This window comes from Danio rerio, chromosome 16 (assembly GCF_052040795.2).
Source record: "Danio rerio strain M-AB ecotype USA chromosome 16, GRCz13ab, whole genome shotgun sequence".
In the NCBI taxonomy this organism is placed as follows: domain Eukaryota; kingdom Metazoa; phylum Chordata; class Actinopteri; order Cypriniformes; family Danionidae; genus Danio; species Danio rerio.
In genome coordinates, this window is record NC_141036.1 from 50,989,580 (window position 1) to 51,013,434 (window position 23,855).

The 23,855-nt window shown below is 34.8% G+C and overlaps 2 protein-coding genes across 3 annotated transcripts; both read right to left on the reverse strand.

The window, feature by feature from the left end:
• Positions 1 to 2,601: 2,601 nt before the first annotated feature.
• fxyd11 (FXYD domain containing ion transport regulator 11) lies at positions 2,602 to 10,134 on the reverse strand. 2 transcript variants are annotated; one of them, NM_001282018.1, is given in 7 exon segments: positions 2,602 to 3,011; positions 3,140 to 3,164; positions 3,269 to 3,343; positions 4,013 to 4,027; positions 4,484 to 4,516; positions 5,211 to 5,254; positions 10,075 to 10,134. In NM_001282018.1, coding segments are annotated over 6 exon segments (210 nt in total). In that variant the 5' UTR covers positions 5,245 to 5,254; positions 10,075 to 10,134; the 3' UTR covers positions 2,602 to 2,983.
• A 5,855-nt stretch (positions 10,135 to 15,989) lies between these two features.
• On the reverse strand, positions 15,990 to 22,304 carry LOC147833486 (uncharacterized). Its single transcript, XM_087288264.1, has 5 exons — positions 21,942 to 22,304; positions 21,361 to 21,536; positions 17,534 to 17,678; positions 17,331 to 17,453; positions 15,990 to 16,128 (listed from the first exon to the last, which is right to left on the reverse strand). The coding sequence occupies exons 1-5, from the start codon at positions 22,051 to 22,053 to the stop codon at positions 16,091 to 16,093; spliced, it is 594 nt and encodes a 197-aa protein (XP_087144390.1). The 5' UTR covers positions 22,054 to 22,304; the 3' UTR covers positions 15,990 to 16,090.
• Between the last annotated feature and the right edge of the window lie 1,551 nt (positions 22,305 to 23,855).

A 23,855-nucleotide genomic window follows, 5' to 3' on the forward strand; every position in this document is an offset into this window, starting at 1 on the left:
GGGTTGAGTTTTGAATGAAGGATCTTTTCTCTGGAGGAGCAGCTCTGATCATTTTTTTGTTTGTCATGCACGCTCGCTCTGAATTTTTTATGCTAGTGGGTGGACACATTGATTTGACCCGAGTTTGTAAAAGTAGAGCCCAGGGTCAGAAACGAACAGTTCTGTTGAGGGGTGATAGTTGCATCTGGAAATAGCTTTCGAAGGGGCATTTTTTTAACTTAACATGCACCTTAACCCTTTGACTGCCCCTGTTCCAAAAGGTTGATCATGTTTTACTGTTTTAACTAATGACTGTTAAAGTAATTTAAAGATTGACTGTTTTAACTGCATTGATGGTTTACAAAAACACAATCAAACATAATCCTGCTGCACTGCAACACTTGATTTTGGTTTTATTGTGTAAAACAAACAAGAAAGCATGTTAAATGAGAATCTGAAATAGTTTATGGCATACTTGGAAAAAAATAAAGGTGATTTAATATTATTTTTTATTTTATTTTGAATATTGTTTTTAAAATAAATTGGTCTAACACTTCATATTTTCAGATTTTTCATAGTGTATGTATTAAGTCCAGGACTTTTACCAGAAACTGACATATCTACCATTTGGTTGTGGCTGATATTTTAGAAATTATGGGATGTGTTGGGGAAAAAAAATGCATTGAGTGTGGTAACTAGTGACGTTAGGTGTTAAGAAATGCAATTCAAACATTTTTTTCTTGGTGGGGTAGTTAGGGGTTAATATATAAACAACATCTAAAAACATCTACTAAAAAAAAAAAAAAAATGCAAATCGGTTTTATGCTAAAGCCTTGGTGTATCCATTTGACTTCCACACATTGATACCTTTTTGGCCACAAAATAACAACACAGTAAAGTTTTATTCATCTGAATGCTTCAATTCCAAATTTACACTGGATTTTGTATCTTTACAATGCATGTAAAGTACCTTAATGTGAAAACAGCATTGTTATCCAGCATTGGCATCAAAATTCAATTACAGGACATGTTTTCTGACGCCAGTGTCAGATGTCATTTTGATGTCGTTTTGACATCAAATCTACTCCCATTTTTGACGTGTTTTGAGTGAGGTGTTGCTTTTCTTTTCTAATTATTATTTGTTGTAAAAATTGTCTTGATACAAAATGCTTAAATTTAACTGATTATTTCAATAATGTTATTTTATATCATATTTTAACAATTGCTGTATAGCCGACTACTTCTAAATATTTTAAAATGTTTTGTGTCTGTTTTGTGTGAGAAACAACATTATAATTTGCCTCCATAGACAAAACATGCCAGTCCATGAAATGTGTTGAAAGTTATCTGAAAAATAAAATATATTTTATGTATAAAATATTATAAATATAATATTAAAATCTTATTATAATCACTAATATTAATATTAAAAATAAATAAAATAATATTATGACTCAAGCTGCAAAAACAATCTGTGTTTTTTGACTTGGAAGTACGGTATCTAATAGGGATGTAACAATATTGTAAATACCATCATAGTGCAATAGTAATTTTTTTCAATATTACCGTAGGCGCATGACTCAATAAAACTATATTTCTGAGAAAAATTTGCTTAGGCGAATGAAGTGAACGGAAGGTAGCGGGAACTACAATTCCCATCAGCCTAGGCGTGGCCATCATCCTTTGCGGTCTGTTGTTACTATCCAGTAATGTGGAAATGGAGTGTGCTGCTAGTAGCGGGGAAGAAAAAGAGCTGGAAATGATCCAATCTAAAGTTTTAATTTGGATGTGTGGAAGTGTTTCGGTTTCTTTCTAAAAAGATACAAAAAAGGAGAAAAGGTGACAGACAAAGAAGAAAACAATATGCAGGCACTGCCAGACTGTGGTGAAATATAAGTCGGGGAATACGACTAAAAACAGTCATGGGGACTGCAGAACACAGCGCACTTGTTAGATTGATGCAGACATTGACTTGTACCGCAAAGAGACCTCTATCTCACTCATGGCTTGTCCTCTCAAATGGTAGAAAGACAATGCACAACGTTACCCACTGCTGTCAACCTTGGCTAAATCATATCTCTCTGTCCCAGAAACCTCAGTCCCAAATGAGAGGTTTTTTTTCTGTTGCTGGGGACATGCCCAGAGATCCCAGCTTTTACCAGATTATAGTTATATGATAATTTTCCTTTAAAAACCCATCTCTATCTAAGTGAGTGCGTGATTAAATGTTGAATGTGATGAGTTTTCAACAATACTAAATTGAAACTTTATTTTTTTTATATGGTTTAATAGTTTTTTGTTATTAAAATTGAAAAATTGAAGTTCCTGTTTCGAAACTTACAGATAGATGGCTAATTTGTATGTCATTGATATGTTCAGTGCTAAGGTAAATAAACACTTTTGGCACCTTTTTCGAGTCTTTTCATTAGATTTGTTTGTCCTGTAAATTATTCAATAAATACCATACCGTGCCATTCATATCGAGGTATTATCGTACGGTGAAATTCTGATACCGTTACATCCCTAGTATATAATCCAACCAATAAAACTTGATCTAAGTTGATGAATGTTTTAGTGATATTAAATAGAAGTTTTGACCTAAATAAACAAGATAACTACCACTTTTAGGTTGACATTTTTATTTTTTTTCATGTTGTACAGCGTTTAAACCCCAAGGTAACAATATCTTACAAATGAAATGTAGCTTTGCATCCCCATCACTGAGAATATTTATTAAAGTGTCACTTGAAGAGATTTGCTTAACTTATTTATATAATGAATCTACAAATTCAAAATAAGAGAGCTCAGCATTTATGGGCAGGATCTGTGATCAATGTAAAAATTACTTGGTTAAAACAATGGAAATTCTACATAACAAATTACAAGGGGGAAAAGTGGAGCTAGAAAGCCACCTGTAGATTATAGACCAGAAAAAAAAGTGTCTTATACTCGATCACAACTCCAGCGGAAAGTTTTCAGCTGATGAAGTTCCAGATCATAATCATTAGATTTTGCTTGCGTCATCATCATGCCTGTCAAATAAGATGCATATTTTCAAAAACACCACCAAAAATTCCCCAAAAATGTTGTGATCTTGAAATGTACATCATTTTACTGCGATTTAAAAGCACGAGTGTGACCGACAGCTCAGGTGACCTACTTTCTTTTTGGTTTGCACTGCCCCCCTGTGAAGAGAGCAATCTGTTACTCTTTCTGTGAGCATATGATGTAAAAACAGGTGGTTTTTGATAAATGGAAAATACATGTGCACAATTTGAGATCTACTTACAACACAGAGCTGTAACAGCTCCTGCTACAAGCACACATGTGAAGACCAAACCCCCGATCCTCAGCGCCTCATAGTCTAAAAAATACAAAAAAAAAAAAACAGCAGATATGCAACGTCAAGACAGGTGTACCTCAGGGATCGATCTTAAGTCCATTACTTTTATCAACATACAATTCAGCTACTATTAATCTACAAAGCTACATTTTCTTATTATTTACATACTTATTTCTCCATGTATTAGTTCTTATACATTATATTATTTTAAAATACTAAAAAGTCTTAAAAGTCCCATTGTTTAACTGTAGAATTGAATTTTCAACACCAAAAGTTGACAGAGCAGGTTCCATAATAAAATTCACAACCGTAAATAAATGGCAAGCACTTATGAACCTCCAAATACAGAAACTATTCAATTACAGATCATTTTACAGTGTGTTTACAGTGTGTTTAAGTCTTTAAAGTGATCATCTTAATTTTGATTATATTTTAAATTATTAAAATTGTCTTGATGGAAAACATCTATAAACTGCTGTTACATTTAATGACATTTTAGCGAGTTTCTTTCATAAATTATGTATGATAGTCATTATATTTGCTGTGAAGAACAGCACATATTCTAAATTTCAATATTTGTTGTTGTATTATCACACTTTTATTGTTTCCATGCTTCAAAAACACATTTCATCTTTGACCCAATTTATGTATTGTATTATATTTAGAAGTCATGAGCATCAGGATACTTACTGTAAACAAAAGGATCTGCAAAACCAAAAAAGAGGAGAAAGGTTATCAACAAAATGATGCCAGTTCCCAATGCATACGACTAATAATGCTTAATAATTACATTCAAAATTAAGTTACGATTATGTTGTGAATAAAACGAACATGCTTTGTATTTAGCGTAATAAAATAATCACACAAAAAAACAGTAAATATTTTACATCAATAGTTTGCACTGATTTCACTATAAATATTAATAAACAAATTGAAAAAAATGTAGAGGAAAGAAATATAAATACGCAGGTCAAATTAGGCAGTGAAAATCAAAAATGTAATCAAATTTGATGTATGTTTCACAATCCATTACAGTGCCATAGTATAGAGAGCAATTGTTTTTATGTTTTCTCGTTTTATTGAATACAAAAATAATTACAAAATAGAAAATAATACCAGAGTTAATAGCAATTTAAAAAAAAAAAACTACTTCTGACTTACTTGCTTCTGCTCGACTGAACAGTGCCAAGAAGACTGCAGATGACAATAAAGATGTGTTAACACAGAGACAAAATGACACGACAACATGACATACCATATAACAGTACAAATAACATAACACATAACATAACATATAACATTTAACATAACATATAACATTTAACATAACAACATAACATTAACATAACATTAACTTAACATAACATTTTACATAACAACATAACATATAACATTTAACATAACATATAACATAACATTAACATAACGTATAACATGTAACATTAACATAACATTTTACATAACGTAACATAACATCACAACATTTAACATGACAGTTTATACTCTGAGTAAAATGAAGTCTTGTTTTAAAAACTTTAAACTTTAATTTTCAAACAAGGATGTCATATGTTCTGTATAATAAATAAGTACAATGCAATATTTTACTAATCATATAATTTAAGAATGATTAATTAAAAAATACTATATATATATATATATATATATATATATATATATATATATATATATATATATATATATATATATATATATATATATATATATATATATATATATATATATATATACATGTTTATGTATCTTCAAGTCAGAAAGTCCCAATCTACTGTAAAAGTGGCTGAAAAGCCCTAATTGAAAGTTTGACCTTCAGGCTCAAGGTCAGATCTGTCTGTGACCTTTACTGTATACACAAATAATCCTGACTTACCTGTTAGGAGAACTAGTTCTGTGAGCTGGCTCATTTTGCCCCTCCTACACAAGGACAAACACAGGAAATGTGTGTCATTTACTCATGCTCTCATTTCAAAGCAATAGGGACTGGATCTTCAAATTGACCAGAAACACCCTACAATAATCTTTTAGAAGTGATTCACAAAAAATTAAAAGTGATTTTTAAAACTTTCTCAAGGTTTACTTGTAGTTTAATTCGGTACAATCATGACTGCATTAATATTCAGTGCCAACCATCATTTCTTTTGAACAAAACAGATGATTTACATCAAATGACTCAGATTTAGGATTCAAATGACTCGGATAACTGATTCAGTTCTTTTAAACTGTGAATATAAATTATTTGGTCTATTTGAAGTGGTAGATTATATGTGAATGAGGATATAAATTACACTGTTATGATTTAAACATAATTTTGGAGATTAGCAGCTCCTGTCGCCACACATTATATGCAAAAGAACTGTCAGCATTTTATTAAGAAAAAATTAATAAATAAATCATTCATTCATTCATTTATTCATTTTCTTGTCGGCTTAGTCCCTTTATTAATCCGGGGTCGCCACAGCGGAATGAACCGCCAACTTATCCAGCAAGTTTTTACGCAGCGGATGCCCTTCCAGCCGCAACCTATCTCTGGGAAACATCCACACACACATTCACACTCATACACTAAGGACAATTTAGCCTACCCAATACACCTGTACCGCATGTCTTTGGACTGTGGGGGAAACCGGAGCACCCGGAGGAAACCCACGCAAAGGCAGGGAGAACATGCAAACTCCACACAGAGATGCCAACTGAGCCAAGGTTCGAACCAGCGACTCAGCGACCTTCTTGCTGTGAGGCGACAGCACTACCTACTGCGCCACTGCCTCGCCAAAAAATAAATCAATACATTGTAATCAATAGTAAAAGTAATTCATGTACAGAATGAGTGAGGAAATTTATAAAGAAACAGTTTCGCTCAGAAACGCAAGTAAATTTCTTAATCACAAAGTAATGTCAAGAAAGACTAAAATGTTCTCTTCTTGTAAATGATACCCTTTCATAGCTTAAAATGACACATACACTACTAAAACTTTAAAATGTTAGTAAAAATTTTTAACTTTAGATTTGTATTACTTTAAAGTATAATGTGTACATGAAAAGTTTTTTTTTTTTCTTCTAAAATTAGCATTTTCCCCCGACTCATGTAGGCTCAGAAATGTTACTTTTATAGTGACAAATAAGTTATTTTCATTTCCTTTAAAGTGAAATACTTGAAGAAAAACACAGGAGGCTGAGAAAAACACTCATTTTAGGAGAATTTCAGATGGAAGTTTTTGCATCTGAACTCTTGACATATGTTTACATATGTTTTTTTATTCATTTTAGTTTTATTACTGCTTTTTTATTGCTGTTTTAATACATGTGCTATCAAGAAAAGAAATCTTTGGCAACTGGTTAACTTTTTTTAAATTAATATGAAAATTATTATTAATATTTTTTATATTTATTGTATTAATAAGAATGGTTTTAGTTTTAATTTTGGGTAATTTTGGTTTGAATAAAGCCTCACACCCGACGGAAGTGTCCACAAATCAGATCACTGTATGCAAATACACCAGCTAGACAGTGGCCTATTGCTGACTGAATTTCATTAGCTGACGCTGCTATGACGACCGCGTTAGCCCCAACTTCAGACACGCCTTCAGTTAAGCGTATACGCTGAAGCCCCATATGAATGAAGCGTTATAGAAAACATTAGTATCAACAGTAACACTCTCGAACAATACCCAGCTAATCCAGTCATTGCCTAGCGAAATAAAAACGCTCCTTTTTTTCTTGTCAACAAAAAGGCAGTGAGGTGTGCCTTGTGTTTTTGGAACGTAAATGTGCGTTCGGTGTGATCGGCCCCTTAATTGGGGCTCGCCACAGCAAAATGAACCACCAACTATTCCAGCATTTGTTTTATGCAAGGATGCCCTTCCAGCCGCAATCCAGTACTTGGAAATGTCTACATAGTATTCATTTATTTATTTTTCTTCAGCTTAGTCTTTATTTATCACGGGTCACCACAGCGGAATGAACTGCCAACTATTCCGACATATGTTTTATGCAGTGAATGCCCTTCCAGCCGCAACCCAGGACTGGGAAATGTCCACATAACATTCATTCATTCATTTTCCTTTGGATTAGTCCCTTTATTTATCAGGGGTCACCACATTGGTATGAACCGCCAACTATTCCAGCATATGTTTTATGCAGCAGATGCACTTTCAGCCACAACCCATTACTGGGAAATATCCTCATAACATTCATTTAATCATTCATTTTCCTTCGGCTTTGTTCCTTTATTCATCAGGGGTCGCCACAGTGGAATGAACTGCCAGCTTATCCAGCATATGTTTTACACAGCAGATGCCCTTTCTGATGCAACCCAGTACTGGGAAATGTCCACAATACATTCATTCATTCATTTTCCTTTGGCTTAGTCCCTTATTTATCAGGGGTAGCCACAGCGGAATGAATCGGCAACTATTCCAGCATATGTTTTATGCAGTGGATGCCCTCCCAACTGCAACCCAGTACTGGGAAACATCCACATAACATATTTTTATATATTTTTTTAATCAAATAAAGTACAATAAACTGTTTTATCTTCAAATCCTCTATTAGTATAATACAGCATAATGTGAGTGTTGTCTACAGCACATGTAATTAAGATGATTATCCGCCCCGTTCCCATCTTCAGGCCCGCAGTGAAACAAGGAATGTTTGTTAAGAAACTCCAGCTGTAGGTGCCGCTGAGAGAAAACAGTGCTGGTGTTTTGAAAGTAAACACAGAATGACGGGTCGAAGCAGTCGGGACGCAGCACGTCCTAGGACACTGCTGGTGTACCCGTGAATGCCTGGAGGTGTTTTGGAAAGTTTGCTGCCCCACCTCCTCTAGGTCTTGAGTCATCTCTGATCTCTAGCTCAGCACTTTCTTCCTCGCACTGACCACACGTGACCCCGGTGCCGTTTATTGCCTAAATTCATCTTTTGAAATTAAAAAGCCAGACTAAAATGATTAAAATTGTGTGTTAAAGGGACAATCGATTAGAAAAAAGACTCATTGTACATCTCTCCTAGAGTTAGAGTTTCATTTTACCATTTTTAAAAATCCGTTTAGTCAGTCTCTGAATGAAAGCACTTTTAGCTTAGCTTTGCAAAGATCATTAAATCTGATTAGACCATTCGAATCTTAATAAAAATGTAAAAAAAGAGAAAGTTTAGATGGTTGTTTCTATTTAAAGCTTTGATGCATTTGTAGTTACAGTGCATTGTGCACTAATACCAACAATAGGTGAAAAGTTGCTATTTTCTAGGCTGAAATGTGTAGGAACTATACCCTTATTCTGGCATAAAATTCAAGGAAAATTGTTGCAGCAGGTGCAATGATATTGAAAAATATAGAATTTTTAAAATTTTAAACGAGATGCTAATGGTCTAATCTGATTCAATTATTTATGCTAAGCTAGGCTAAATGTGCTCCTACAGACCCAGGGATTGGCTGAATGGATTACGTAGTGTAAAATACACTGTTCAACTCTAGGGGAGTTTTAAAATGAGTTTTAAATGATTGGGTAGCTCTTGTCATTTTAAATCGAGTGTTTTTTCATGTATTAATTATTGTTTTATTGATATTAATATATATATTACTATATATTATGTAATCTATAGGTCTTTTATGTACTTTTATGTGTATATTTTAATGTATTTATGTATCTTTCTATACAACAAATATTAAAATGATCTTGTATCAAATGACCTTGACCTTTCATGATTATGTATTTCTTCAACCAATGAATCAAACATTAACTATGATCTTCATTAATACATGAGAATACAATTGTTTATATTTTGAATGCTTTAGATTATTTTCTGTATTCATTTAAAATTGACTGTTTTTGTAATTTTGTGTTTTTGGTAAAAAAAAAAAAAATTAGTTCATGTTAATGTCTATATGGGTTTTACATTTTATTTTACTTTTAATTTTAACTCATTTTACTGAATTTGAACACTTTATTTTTTTGTGAACTGTAGTTAAGCCTTTCAATAAATATTTTGTTTATGCCCATAATAACCATATCAAATGACCTTGACCTTTCATGATTATGTATTTTATCAACAATGAATCAAACATTATTATAATATTAATTAATAAATAAGATACAATTTTTATTTTTATTTTCTGTATTCATTTCAATTTGAAAGTCTTTGTAATATGTGTTTTTGGTAAAACAAACATTTTAGTTTATCTAGAGTAAATGTGTATACGGGTTTTATATTTTAATTTTAGTTTTAAGTTTGAGCTCATTTTACTCTTTGTTTTGTTTTTCATTTGAGATTGAAATAAGTTTGTTTAAATAGAAATGTATTGTCTTTTTTAAGTAATATAGTTCAACTAAATAAAAAACATTATTTCTTAGCAAATAGCTGACAGTAAAAAGTGTTTTATGTATTTTAGTGTAATTTAGCTAAAGTAAAATGAAACAAAAATGTCAAACATGTGAACTGTAAACCTTACAATAAATAATTTACAGGTCTTTTATTAACCAAAACTCTCAAAATGACCCCACATCAAATGACCTTGATCTTTCAACCTGATTCTTTCTCAAACATGATCATTATCTTATAATTACTAACTTTAATCAAACACCTCAGATCTCGGATTATACATTTGATCAGCGGCAAATCAAACATTAATGAAAATCTTCCTCAATGTAAAGTTTAATCAATAACACCAAAGGACATTCATTGAATCATTTCCGCATCACGTTCAACCCGATCCAGTAAAATCCTGATCCCGATCTTACCTTTGAAGAGGAACTGATGGCTGTAGATGTTGGATGAGGCTCCTCAGGTGGGCTACTATCAAACAACCTTTCTGTCTTTCCTATAACCTTAAAAGAAAACTCCTCCTCGTTGTATACACATAAACAAAGAGCAGCATATCAGATGGATGCATATGGGGTGTGTGCATCACGTGTCCACTGTTTAGCCCAAAACATGACCTCTCTGTTGATGAATTACACACAGATTAAAGATGGAGGCACACCTGCAAATCACTGTCCTTTCAACTTTCACTGCGGATTAAAGCTGATGTCCTTTACTCTGGACGACAGTAATGTGACACTATGGGCCAACATCAAGTACCATTAACTGAGTGCCATTAAGTACCATCAGAGTACCATTAACTTTTGTAAATGGTACTCTGATATTATGCATGCTCTGTCACCCTTTGAAGATGTTTTATTTTAAATTAGCACATTATCTTTGATAGCAGCAAAATATACATTGCAAAAAATTAGTGATGGGTCCTTCATGAACGATTCGTTCATTTTAAACGAATCTTCAATATGACTCGGGAACTACGAGTCCTCTCAGGGAGTGATTCGTTCATCTGCGCGTGCGCACATTTGTGCAGGTGGTATCGCTCATTTTTAAATCTTTGGAGTCGTTTATCGCGGAAAGGCAGAAGCCAGTCATATGTGTTTAGAGCCGGAAAAAGAATTGATCCATTCATCTCTCGAGTCCTCTATTGGGTCTGAGTCATTCATTCATCACGGGCCAATATTATGCGATTAGAGCCGGAAAAAGAATTGATCCATTCATCTCTCGAGTCCACGGGTTTGAGTCATTCTGTCACGTGATCAGGGGCGGACTGGCCATCTGGCAATTCTGGCAAATGCCAGAAGGGCCGGACCATTTTTTAAATGTGGGCCGGTCAGATGTTTTTTTATTTTTTAATATGTATTGTTTTTACATGCAGGCAGCTTTTATCTCTTGCAAGATGTGAGTATTATGATGATGATGATGCTAATAGTAATAATAATAATAAATGTTAAGCATTGGCCCAATCAGCAATGAGCGGCTGGTTTCGAGATGGGCCGATCCAAAATCTGGCTAGAATGTCAAACAAACAGTAAGTGCAACACAAGCTAATTGTCAGAGATGGACCATAAAAAAGGAAAGGGGGTGCCGAAAAGCTCAGAGAAAGCAAAAAAAAAAAAAAAAAGTCAAACTCTGCCAAATGCATAAAATTAACAGAAATAGTCTCAAAAGAGGGCAGCGGAGGGGCGCAAGAAGGTTGCTTTTTCGAGCCTCGGCTGGGTTAGTTGGTGTTTCTGTGTGGAGTTTGCATGATCGCGTGGGTTTCCTCCTAGTTTCCCTCACAAGTCCAAACACGTGCTGTAAATGAATTGGGCAGGCTTTATTGTCCGTAGTGCATGTATGTGAATGTGCTGTATAGGGGTTTCACAGTGGGTTGCACTTTGGAGGGCATCTGCTGCGTAAAATATGCTGGACAAGTTGGTGGTTCATTCCGCTGTGGTAATCCCAGATTAATAAAGGGACTAAGCCGAAAAGAAAATGAATGAATGATCGCATATATAAATTTGTTTTTGTTCCAGTCACATACATTACATGTTTTAATATCTATTACATATATGGTACTGCTTATATTATTTGAACATCTATACACCAAAATAAGTAGTGAATATGCGTGTCCCTGCGTGGGGCTGTGTCAGTGTAGTAATGTGGGCTGGTGTGGCTACAGTGCCAGGGCTGATTTTTAGTCCCAGTCCGCCTCTGCACGTGATGAACGAACGACTCAAGAACCAGCAGACTTGAAAGGTGAACTAATTAGGCTATAGGACTAGACTAAAACTAGACTTCGACTAAAAAGCTCCTATCGGCTCAGACTGTGTACATTGGTTAAGATTATATGTGACTGTCAGTGTAACGTGAACGAACCACTGACATTTGAAGACATGAAGAGGTGAGCTGAGCAAAGAAATAAAAATACCTTCATAGACAAAAGAGCAGGTAAATATTGAATTATTATTTTATCTTTCTTATAGTATTATAATTGTGACTGATTTGTTGTGTGATCAACCTTTTGGGCTAGTTGTAGATGTGTTTGGAAGCAATTCGCAACATTTTAATAATATTTTGGAAAATTTAACCAAATTAACGAAATGACTGGGAAAAAAAGATTTGTTCATCTCGTTCAGATCCGAGTCAGTAAAATGATCCGAACTTCCCATTACTACAAAAATGTATTTCTAATTTAGTTTTTGTCTTGTTTTTAGTCCAAATATCTACAAATTCCTAAATCAAGAAGAATTTTCTAGACAAGTAAAGAAAGATAGTCTTGTTTTCAGCAATGAGTCAAAATTCAGTGAGTTTTTCCTAAGTAAACAAGCCAAGTAATCTGCCAACATGACAAGCAAAATAATATTATTTTAATATTATTTCTTACTTCCCTACATTACTTTATGAAAAAAAAACTTAATTTTGACTTTTTATTTCTAAAAACAAGACACATTTTTGTCTCGTCTATTAACGGTTTCTTGATTAAGAAGTTTTAGATATTTGGATTAGAAATTAAGACAAAAACTTTAAGTAAGTGATTTTTTTTTGCAGAGTATGTTTTGAGAGATTGTTTAAAAGAGATATATATTTAAAAAAATGTATATTATTAATTGTATAACACAATATTTAGTCAATATTATTAGCCCTCCTGTGAAATTTACATTTTTTCAATTATTTTCCAAGTTCTGATTCATTCATTCATTCAGTTTCATCGCCACAGCGGAATGAACAGACAACTTATCCAGCACGTTTTTATGCAGCGGATGCCCTTCCAGCCGCAACCCATCTCTGGGAAACATCCACACACACACACTTTAGCAATTTAGCCAACCCAATTCACCTGTCCCAAATGTCTTTGGACTGTGGGGGAAAGCGGAGCACCTGGAGGAAACCCACGCGAACACAGGGAGAACATGCAAACTCCACACAGAAACGCCAACTGAGCCGAGGTTCGACCCAGCGACCTTCTTGCCGTGTCGCCCTCCAAGTTCTGATTAATAAATATAGTTTCAACACATTTATAAACAATAGTTTTAATAATTATTGGTACAGTTTCTCATGACTTTTCTTAAGTTTTTTTTCTTAAGAACTTATTTAAATTATCCTATTAAAGCCACTTTTATAAAGATGCTGTAAAAAAACAGACAAACACATTATTGGTGTGATTTCTAGAGACAGAACAATGCCACTAAGGTATTTTAAGGTATCTAACTGCAAGTTATTTTCAGTTAAAACAGCTCAAACATGCAATTTAATCTAAGACTATCCTTAAGCATTGTCTGTGCAACCGGAGGAATGTCTAATAACTATCTTTTTTGTCTTTGCTATTATGGCAGTATATTATAATATTTTACAAGTAATTTTTTATATTAGTTATTTTGTAATATTTACAAGTTATTTTCCGAGACACTAGTATTCAGCTTAAACTGCAATTTAAACACTTAAAAGTCATTGGACAAGAGTGGTTTGTTCTTTAGAAAATCAAAAACATTATAATTTCTTAAGGTGGCTAAATAATATTGAGCTTAAAAATAGTTGCAGCTGTTTTTTACTGCATTTATTCCAGGCAAATTAAAAGAAGCAAGAAAACAATTAAATTAACATCACTTGGGAAATATTTTTAAAATAATACAAAAAGTCTGATATTTTTGCATTTACCTATATAAAAAAAAACATAATTTGAGCAGTGTAAATACATATTGCAATAAGTTCCAATAAAGTTCAGAAAGATGTTTTACAATATTTCCATCACACAAAGAACAAAAATCTGCCCTCCTAGACCATTCAAAAAGAAGTACTATCTGCTAACCGCAGTATTTAAGAGTCAGGGAGGAGCAGCTCTCTGGAGCCCTCAGCAAACACACAGAGCAGAGGAACAGTCATCTGATATTCCACAGAAACACTCAGAAGCTTATTACATCCTATTCATGATAAAGATAATTATAATTTTAGGAAAATTAAATGGCAAAATGGCCAGGCTTTTTTTTTCATTATTAAAAAAATCATGTTAAAATTGTTGTTTGGTATTATAAGGTGACATTTCTCAAAATGGATTATTTACTAATTTATTTTGTTGTGTATATTTTGGTATCTTGGAAAAACTTGATCCCCATATTAATCTTGCAATACACACAAACACAATATTTTGCAGCTTTTTCAAACTATTTAAAATAAGTTGAAACAACACAATTCTTTTGTGTTTTTGGGACAACTTAATGTTCAGTCTACTTAAATTTTTAAAAGCGATTAAGTTAACTTAATCAACCTGAAGTGAGACAATATGTATCAATTATGTGGAACCCAGCATTTTTACAGTGTATGAGTGCAAATATGGTAATTAATATTAAAACTAAGCCAAATTTGAGATGAATATGAGATGTTTTGCCAAACACTTTAAATACCAAATTTAATGTGTAAAAATAAAAAATAAAACCACCAGGACAAATTTCACTCTGTTTTTACACTCTGACTTTTGATGAGTAAAAAACACTCTTCCATTTCCATTTTTAGTTTTTTTTTATTTTAATAATTAAAATGTTCATACTGAAGTCAGACTGACCTCAGAGAAAAATCTCTTTACAAGATAATCACCTTCACGAAAGTACAAGCTGAAAGAACAGAGAGTACCAGCCGATAATATCCATCCACTGATTAAATCAGAGAACTAATATTACAATCATTTTAAAAAGTGAAATTATAAAAGAGAAATCAACAAGTTTACTCAAACATCAATTGGGGTCTATTAGAAAATAAAACGAAGTGCAGGACAACAGAACAACAAGGGTCTAAATAAAAATGACAAATATTTTAAATTTGAATACACACTCTAAACATTTTTTTTTTTTTTACAGTTTTATGCTGCTTTAACTTTATTTTAATAAGTTAATCAGGCTTCATTATCCAAAGCTTAATATAGCCTATATATTATAGTTATATATTATATATTATAGTTTGATTGCTGTCAGTTCAGATGATTAGAAAACGTTAATTTGATTCAACTAAACAATATAAGGCAGCAATTTGTTTTTACAGTGTAACTTAAATTTGTAATGAAGTACTGATCATTTTCCTCCTCTAAATACATTTAATAGTATTATTTAATAGTTATTTAATAAATTATTTAATAGTTATTTAATACATTTAATAGTTATAAACACACTGACATTTACTTTCAAAATCCAACTTAAATCTGACCGAATGAGACGTGTTGTAATGTGACCTTTTGTCTGTTTACAAAAGCTGTAAAACATGGCTAAACACAGTTTCCGAAAAAAAAGAAGAACATAAATGCTCATGGACTGACTGATATTTACAATGGGAAGCGTACTGTAGGAGAAAGGAAACACTCATTCCAGGGTGCAGAACGCACCTGTGTCAATATTGACCCGTCTACTATTGATCTACTCGCTACAAACCAAAAACGCAGTTTGTGTCCTGCTGATTTTCGCCAGTTAGTAAAAAGCTAGCTTACAGTTCTGTGTTACTTATGTTAAGACATTAATCAAAGGAAGCACCCAATTGTAAACAGTATGACCATTACAGCTTGACCATTCTTTAATTGGCAGATTAATAATAACCTGAACTTTTTTATCTAGGATAAACATTAGTGGTTTGTTGCATAGAAGTGTATTAGCAAACAAAAAAAGTCCCTCTTATACTCTTATTTTAGATAAATGTAAAGGTTACAAGAAATATAAACAGTGACCAAATGAAGGATGCAACTAATCTGACAAAGAAAGAAAGAAAGAAAGAAAGAAAGAAAGAAAGAAAGAAAGAAAGGCGCCCTCTAGTGGATCATAATGAGATCTGCAGGAATAGAGCGTTCTCTTTAAAATTACATAACAGAAAGTAACTGCCTGCAGAGATTTATATACATTATGTGAGGTTCAGTATATGACTATTATTACCCATTTACATCTGTAGTTGTTGAACTAAAGCATGAAAGGGGTGAGAGTGTTATTTTGTAGCATCATCTTGAATTCCACCCACAGACCCTAAAATGCAAAACAAGTACACATTTTAGAAACAACCGACCAACACGTCACTGTAAATTATGTTAGGGATTTACTGTTATGAATTGATGCAATTAAAGGGCATGGTTTACCCAAAAATGAAACCTGGTCTTTACTCATTCATAAAATGCAATTAATGAAGGAAACATGGAATTCTGTTTATTTTTCCACTTATTTTTTCATTTAATTGTTTTCTGAATATTTTCAATTTAATCTTAAAGAGATCACAACAAAAGGCCTGTCTGTTTAATGCTCAATTGAAATAATTTAAAAAATGTAAAAGTATTATTTTTTAGGAACCTTATGGAATGTTTTACACTATAATGTGTCTAAATGTACACATTTTAATCAAACAAAGATGATAGACGCTGTGAGTTTCTACGTGTAGATTTTATGGCCATGACTGACTTTTAACTGCATCGTGTAAATTACTTATAGAAGTCAACAATTAAAAACAAAAATAAATATATATATGAATACATAAAAAAAACAGTGAGTAAATGATCATCTAGTATCATTTTTGGGTGGTTTGCATATTTAAATGTTTAGTACTGATCAATATGACATATACAGTGGTCCACATAAATACACCCCATTTTGAAAACAAACATTTCTCAGCGAATGTAGATAATTTTAACCCAGTGGTCTTTTATTGATCAATGCTTTGCATGGGAGTCGGTTGCTTTAATGAGAAGGAAAAAGTGCACGGCCTCTAGCGTCTGTTGCTAGAGTACCTCTTGACGTCAGAGGAGTGAGTTTGCTAGCACTTTGCTAGCTGGCCTCCTTTACACTCACCCCCTTAAACCTCACTCCTATCTCGGATGAGCCCCCATGTGAAACCCAAAGGTCTTACTGCACCCAACCCGGTCTGACCTGGGATCGAACTAGTGATTCTTTGCATGGGAATCAGTTACTCTAACAAGGAGGATAAAGACCACAACCGCCAGCGTCTGTCAGTAGAGCGGCTGGAAGGGCATCCACTGCAAAAAAACGTGCTGGATTAGTCGCCGGTTCATTCAGCTGTGGTGACCCCGGATTAATAAAGAGACTAAGCCAAAAAGAAAATGAATGAATGAGCTTCCTATAGAAAATATTAACCTAAATGAGGGGTGTACTTGTATGCTGAGCACTGTATGTCTGATTAAATGAAAGGTGGAGCTTTACTGTACAAGACGTAAACTTACTGAAGCATCGCTGTGCTTTCTCAGATCTTTTTAACAGGATATAAGCCACAACAATGGTAATGAGGGCAGCTAAAAATCCTCCAATCACGTAGCCGATGAGTCTAGCATAGTAGGAGTCATTTTCTAAGACACAAACACAGAGAAACATTAATGAAACCGTCTGTTCTCTTGCTCACAGAGATTTTTAATTGGAGCTCACTTACCATATACATAAAGGTATGCCACTGTGTCATTCTGACCATTGACTCTGCACAAAAAAACTGTGCCGTTGTCATCTTTTGTTATCCCTGCAAGCTCCCAAGTAGCTATCACTCCAACTGTTCGGGCCGTACAGTAGGCTCTCATTGACTGAGGACAAAAGAATTAGTAAAATTTAATGTTTACAAAGGAAAACTGCTAAATATTTCTTTTAGTATTTTATTTCCAGACCAATGATAAATGATGGCAAAATGTTGATCATGTTTACCATGCTTTACAGAAGACACCCAGTAAAATATTTAAAGGGAAACATTATAGAAAAATTACAGCTTATTTCCAAAATAAAAAAGTGTGCTAAAGTTGTATATACTTGTTTTTTAATTTGTGTATTTAATTGTCTGACATCATTATTTTTTTTATTTAGCGAAAGTTACAGTCTAGTTTAATTAGCTTTAAAAAAACTAAAGTAAAGTTAAAACTAAAGTAGTCACAATGAATCACGCAGTCAATGAGAGAATGTGAGAATGAGAGAATGTGTTCATTATTTTGAACGCATCGAAGAAAAGAAAAGAGAATCGTCTCAATGGACAGTGATTTTACTGAAAACAAATAGTACAAAAGTAGCAAACACATTGCTTTAAACTTTCAATACTCTGTATATACGGCAAGTACAGTGCATCTGGCAAATATTCATAGCGCTTCACTTTTTCCACATTTTTTATGTTAGACCCTTATTTCAAAAAGGATTAAATTCATTTATTTCCTCAAAATTCTACACACAATACCCCATAATGACAATGTGAAAAAAGAGTTTTTGCACCTTTGGCAGCAATTACAGCCTCAAGTCTTTTTGAATATGATGCCACAAGCTTGGCACGCCTGTCTTTGGGAATTTTTGCCCATTCCTCTTTGCATTACCTCTCGAGCTCTATCAGGTTGGATGGGAAGCGGCGGTGTACAGCCATTTTTCAGGTCTCTCCAGAGATGTTTAATAGGATTTATATCTGGGCTCTGGCTGGGACACTCAAAGACATTTAAAGGGTCACGAAACACCAAAACACATTTTTTGAGCTATTGACAGTCGTATATGTGTCCCACACTGCTAAAAACACTATTAGGACACCTATATTTCACTAAAAAGTGTAAATTGGTTGTTTTTGCGTTATTTCAAGCAAATTCGTACTTCCTGTTTGAAACGAATTTTTGAAGCTGCGTCACGGTCATGACATAATAGCGTTGTATTCCAGCGTGCAGACTGGACGTCTGTGCCAGAGTGTGCCTTATTACGTCTTACAGTGTGATGCATTAATGCATGAGTAAGCCTTGGTTCAAACCAATCAGCGCGCTCTATTGTGCAACTTCATTAATATTCATTACTGTCACCGTCTTTACACCACAGAGACGCCACGTTGTGTTGGCAAAACAAGCGTGAAGTGTTGCTTTTAAATTTTGCTGCAGTTAAGTTTCGTTTTCATTTTCTCTCTGTGAGAGCTCAGACTCACGTGTGGATTAACAGTGTACGCGACGCGCGACAACAATAACTTACGTGTCTAAGGAGGATTATTGTTTACCTGAGAGCTGTTCTCATCTGCAAACGCTGAGATCCGGATTCCGGATGTAGTCTTCTCTTCAGACGCGGCTCTAGTTGCTGGTGATTGTTCTGTCTCTACAGATTTGGTAAGTGAGCGACCAGTGCTCTTTGTTTATTCAGTTTGTTCGTATCGAATTAAGTTAACTATTGCACTGAGGGCAAACATGTTAGCACCGCATTTTGTGACCGGAATAACACACGCGGCTTTCTGACGTTACCTGCCGTGTGCGTCTAAGTTTCCGGGAAATGCTGAGGTTTTTTTTTCTCTCATTCACCGTGCGGTATAAAACATTGCATGAAAAATACACGCTTAGAGCAGATCCTCGAATCAAATATCGTGTTTGTCGCGAGGGACATGAATGAATTCCCTGAATGAAAGAGCCAAACTGCAGTTAAAGTCCACCAGTTAATAATTTGGCAAATAATTCCACTACAGATGTCCATGTAGGTTAAACACCATCTCTTTCTCCTGTGTGTATTTTGACTGAAACTCGCGCGTGCCCAAATAGACACTCCCACACCCTCCCACTTTAGTTCCTCCGACACTCCCCCCTAAACAGAGCTGGACACCCCCACTTTTCTGACTTTTTCCAAAGTGGAGGTGTGAAAACACCCTGCTGAAACGAGGGGGTTTCATGGCCCTTTAACGAGTTGTTGTGAAGCCACCCCATTGAAATTTTGGCAGTGTGCTTTGGGTCATTGGAAGATGAACCGTCCCCCCAGTCTGAGGTCAAGAGCACCCTGAATCAGGTTTTCATTCAGGATGTCTCTGTACATCGCTGCATTCCTCTTCCCCTCTATCCTGACTAGTCTTTCTGTTCCTGCTGCTGAAAAACATCCCCACAGCATGATGCTGCCACCACCATGCTTCACTGTAGGGATGCTATTAGCCTGGTTCTTTCCAAACGCAACACCAGGCATTCACTCCAAAGAGTTCAATTTTAGTCTCAGTAGACCAGAGAATTTTGTTTCCTATGGTCTGAGAGTCCTTCTGATGCCTTTTGGCAAATTCCAGGAAGGCTGCTATTTGCCCTTTACCAAGGAGTGGCTTCCGTTTGGCCACTCTGCCATACAGGCCTGATTGGTGGATTGCTGCACAGATGGTTGTCCTTCTGTTAGGTTCTCCTCTTTCCACAGAAGAACACTGAAGTTCAGACAGAGTGACCATCGGGTTATTGATTATCTCCCTGACTAAGGCCCTTCTACCCCAATCACTCAGCTTAGATGGCTGGCCTACTTTAGGAAGAGTCCTGGTGGTTCCAAACATCTTCCACTTACAGATGATGGAGGCCACTGTGCTCAGTGGAACTGTCAGAGCTGCAGAAATTTTTCTGTAACCTTCCCCAGCCTTGTGCCTTGAGACAATCCTGTATCGGAGGTCTTCAGAGAATTCCTTTGTCTTCATGCTTGGTTTGTGCTTTGACATGCACTGTCAACCCTGGAAACTTATATAGACAGGTTTATGCCTTTTCAAATAATGTCCAATCAGCTGAATTTACCACAGGTAAACTCCAATTAAGCTGCTGAAACATCTCAAGAATGATCAGCGGAAACAGAATGTACCTGAGCTCAATTTAGAGCTTCATGGCAAAGGCTGTAAATACTTCTGTACATGTAATTTTTCCGCTATTTTATTTTTATTATATTTGCAACAATTTCAAAAACTCTTTTTCACATTGTCATTATGGTTTATTGTGTGTAGAATTTCAAGGAAATAAATGAATTTATTCCATTTTGGAATAAGACTGTGACATTAAAAATGTGGAAAAAGTGAAGCGCTATGAGAACTTTCTGGATGCACTATATATAAAGAGTTCAGATGCAAAAACCTCTGAAAGTGAAATTTTCAAATGGCATTTAGAGGTTTTTGCACCGAAACTCCACACACACACACACACGCACACACACACTGTTGACTTAAACATTTTTAACACAAAATGCAGAGTTACTTAAACATTTAAGCCAATTATTTTTCAACATGAGAAGAATTTTTGAGAATTTTCCAAATGTAGTTAATTTAGACTTTTGATTTAAAGGTTATTTATAATCAATCAATCCACAATAAAGCATTTTGGACATATTTCGAACATGAAATGTGGTTTTCAGTATGCAGCACATGAATGTTCAGAAATGTAAAGTAGACCAAAGATGTAAATAGCAACTTAGTAAGTTCATCATAATTTCAGCAGACATGTCTAAATTTCTGCCATGAATGTGAGTGATTTAAAGTCAGTTTGTCACCTCTTCTGGTATGTATTTGGTTTTGTCTCCTGGGCAAGACACGGATGCATTAAGCTTTGAATCCATCATGTAAAACAAGATTTTTTCATTGTTTAGTCCACTGTAGCCACATTCAAAGATGACAGTTTTCCCACTCTCTGAGGTCAAAGTTTTGGGAAGTACAATGGGTGTTTGTCCTATTGAAAAGAGAGAAGCAATAATCACAGCGTAAGGAGGAGTGCTGCTCATTTGACTAAGAAATCGTGATCTTTTTGACTATTCCAAGGACTACACCTATACACGAAATACTCTAAAATACAATACAAAGCATTAAATGATGTGAAAAAATATACAAAATAATCTCATTTTAAGCCACTGAGCAACACAAACGTCTTAATATTATATATATATATATATATATATATATATATATATATATATATATATATATATATATATATATATATATATATATATATTGTTGTTCTATTAATTCAACAGATTATTTAACTTTTAAAATGTTTAAGTGTCAATGATCATAAACTGATTGAAAGTTGAATATAAGACACTCTTTTCATTGTAAACATTGAAATGAAGCTCACCTTTAGTAATTGAAGCTAATTGAACCACTAAAAGCAGAAGGCACGTCAGACGGACGATGGTTTGGATCTTCATCCTTCCCATTTGATCAGTCGCAGGACCACGAAAAGCCATTTGAGCTGGTCCAGTCTGTCGAGCGATGGCTCACCAAGGGAGCAAATAAAAGCTGTGCTGTTTCTTACCAGACACTGCGATGTAAACCACCCTGGAGGATGCTCATTTGCAAGGAGCTTTTCCAAGAAAGTTTTAAGTCTGGGTTGGGACATACCCTTTTCCAGGTTTTACAGCAGTGAGCACTGCTCTCTTTACACTTCCTGGTGCTTAGCACTGATTTCTTTATGCTTTCCCTTCCTCCATGCATTACCAAACTCCTATTTGAGTATAAGGCATTTTACTGCCAAAACAGTGAAGATGGAAATTTACATCAGCCAGAAAGACACATTTTTTCCACACAGCACTAGTCCTGTTGAACCTTTTGTGTGTGTGTGTGTGTGTGTGTGTGTGTGTGTGTGTGTGTGTGTGTGTGTGTGTGTGTGTGTGTGTGTGTATGTGTGTGTGAATGAAAGACTTCTCTTAGATGCATTTGAATTTGATTTGTGGTGGGATCATTTGCACAAACCTTTAATGAAGGTTTAATGGGAGAATGCAAAAGATAGATTACGAAAATAAGAAGCAAAATGTGTTAACATGATTGTGTCGTCATGCCCATATACGTGTTAATATAAATCCACATTGTAACGTGATAAAGCATTCATTCATTCATTTTCTTGTTGGCTTAGTCCCTTTATTAATCCGGGGTCGCCACAGCAGAATGAACCGCCAACTTATCCAGCAAGTTTTTACGCAGTGGATGCCCTTCCAGCCGCAACCCATCTCTGGGAACCTGATAAAGCAATATAATGCTAATAATGCTAATAAAAAATGAATACTGTAATTAACATTCTATAAGTTGTATTATACTATACATTAAATTACATATTACCTTTAAATTTGGCCCTAATTCATACCCTTTAAGATTTTTTCCTCTTGCTATATTGCAGCCATTTGCTAAAATCATTTAGATAAATTTTTTCCTCATTAATGTACACACAGCACACCATATTGACAGAAAAACTAAGAATTGTTGACCATTTTTACAGATTTATTAAAAAAGGAAAAACTGAAATATCACATTGTCCTTAGTATTCAGACCCTTTGCTCAGTATTTAGTAGAAGCGCCCTTTCAGTCTAATAAAGCCATGAGTCTTTTTGGGAAAGATGCAACAAGCCTTTCACACTTGGATTTGGGGATCCTCTACCTTTCCTCCTTGCAGATCCTCTCCAATTCTGTCAGGTTTGATGGTAAACCAATATCCATTTTTAGGTCTCTCCAAAGATGCTCAATTAGGTTTAAGTCAGGGCTCTGGCTGGGTCATTCAAGAACAGTCACAGAATTGTTGTGAAGGCACTCCTTCGTTATTTTAGCTGTGTGCTTAGGGTCACTGTCTTGTTGGAAGATAAGCTTTCAGCTCAGTCTGAGGTCCTGAGCACCCTAGAGACTATTTTCGACCAGGATATCCCTGTAATTGGCCGCAATTCAACTCTCACCTCTGGATGAAATTTGACCCAATACTTATGGAGGCTGGAGACATTGGCTGTTTCTCAATATTCGTTCTTCAGCGGTCTTGCATCCTCGTGTTCTCGTGCAACGTCATCATCAGCTGCCTAAGTTCAGTTCCAATACTCAAGACCGCAAGTACGGAGGACGCGTGAAACTTCCCGGATGTGTTATTGATATCGAGGACGCACTGATGCAGACTTGAGCAGCGAACTCGCTCTGGAAGTCCCAGAAGTCATTGCGACTGGAGGTGGGAAGCGCAGAATTTTATTTAGATTTATTATTAAAGTTCAGGGATATCATTTATTTACCTCAGGAG

Coding starts and splice junctions, on each gene's coding strand:
- LOC147833486 (XM_087288264.1), bottom strand. CDS start 22,053: ATGGCTTTTCGTGGTCCTGCGACTGATCAAATGGGAAGGATGAAGATC. Junction 17,679..21,360: donor CCAAATACATACCAGAAGAG/GTGACAAACTGA, acceptor TTTTGTCCTCAG/TCAATGAGAGCCTACTGTAC. Junction 17,454..17,533: donor GGCATACCTTTATGTATATG/GTAAGTGAGCTC, acceptor TTTGTGTCTTAG/AAAATGACTCCTACTATGCT.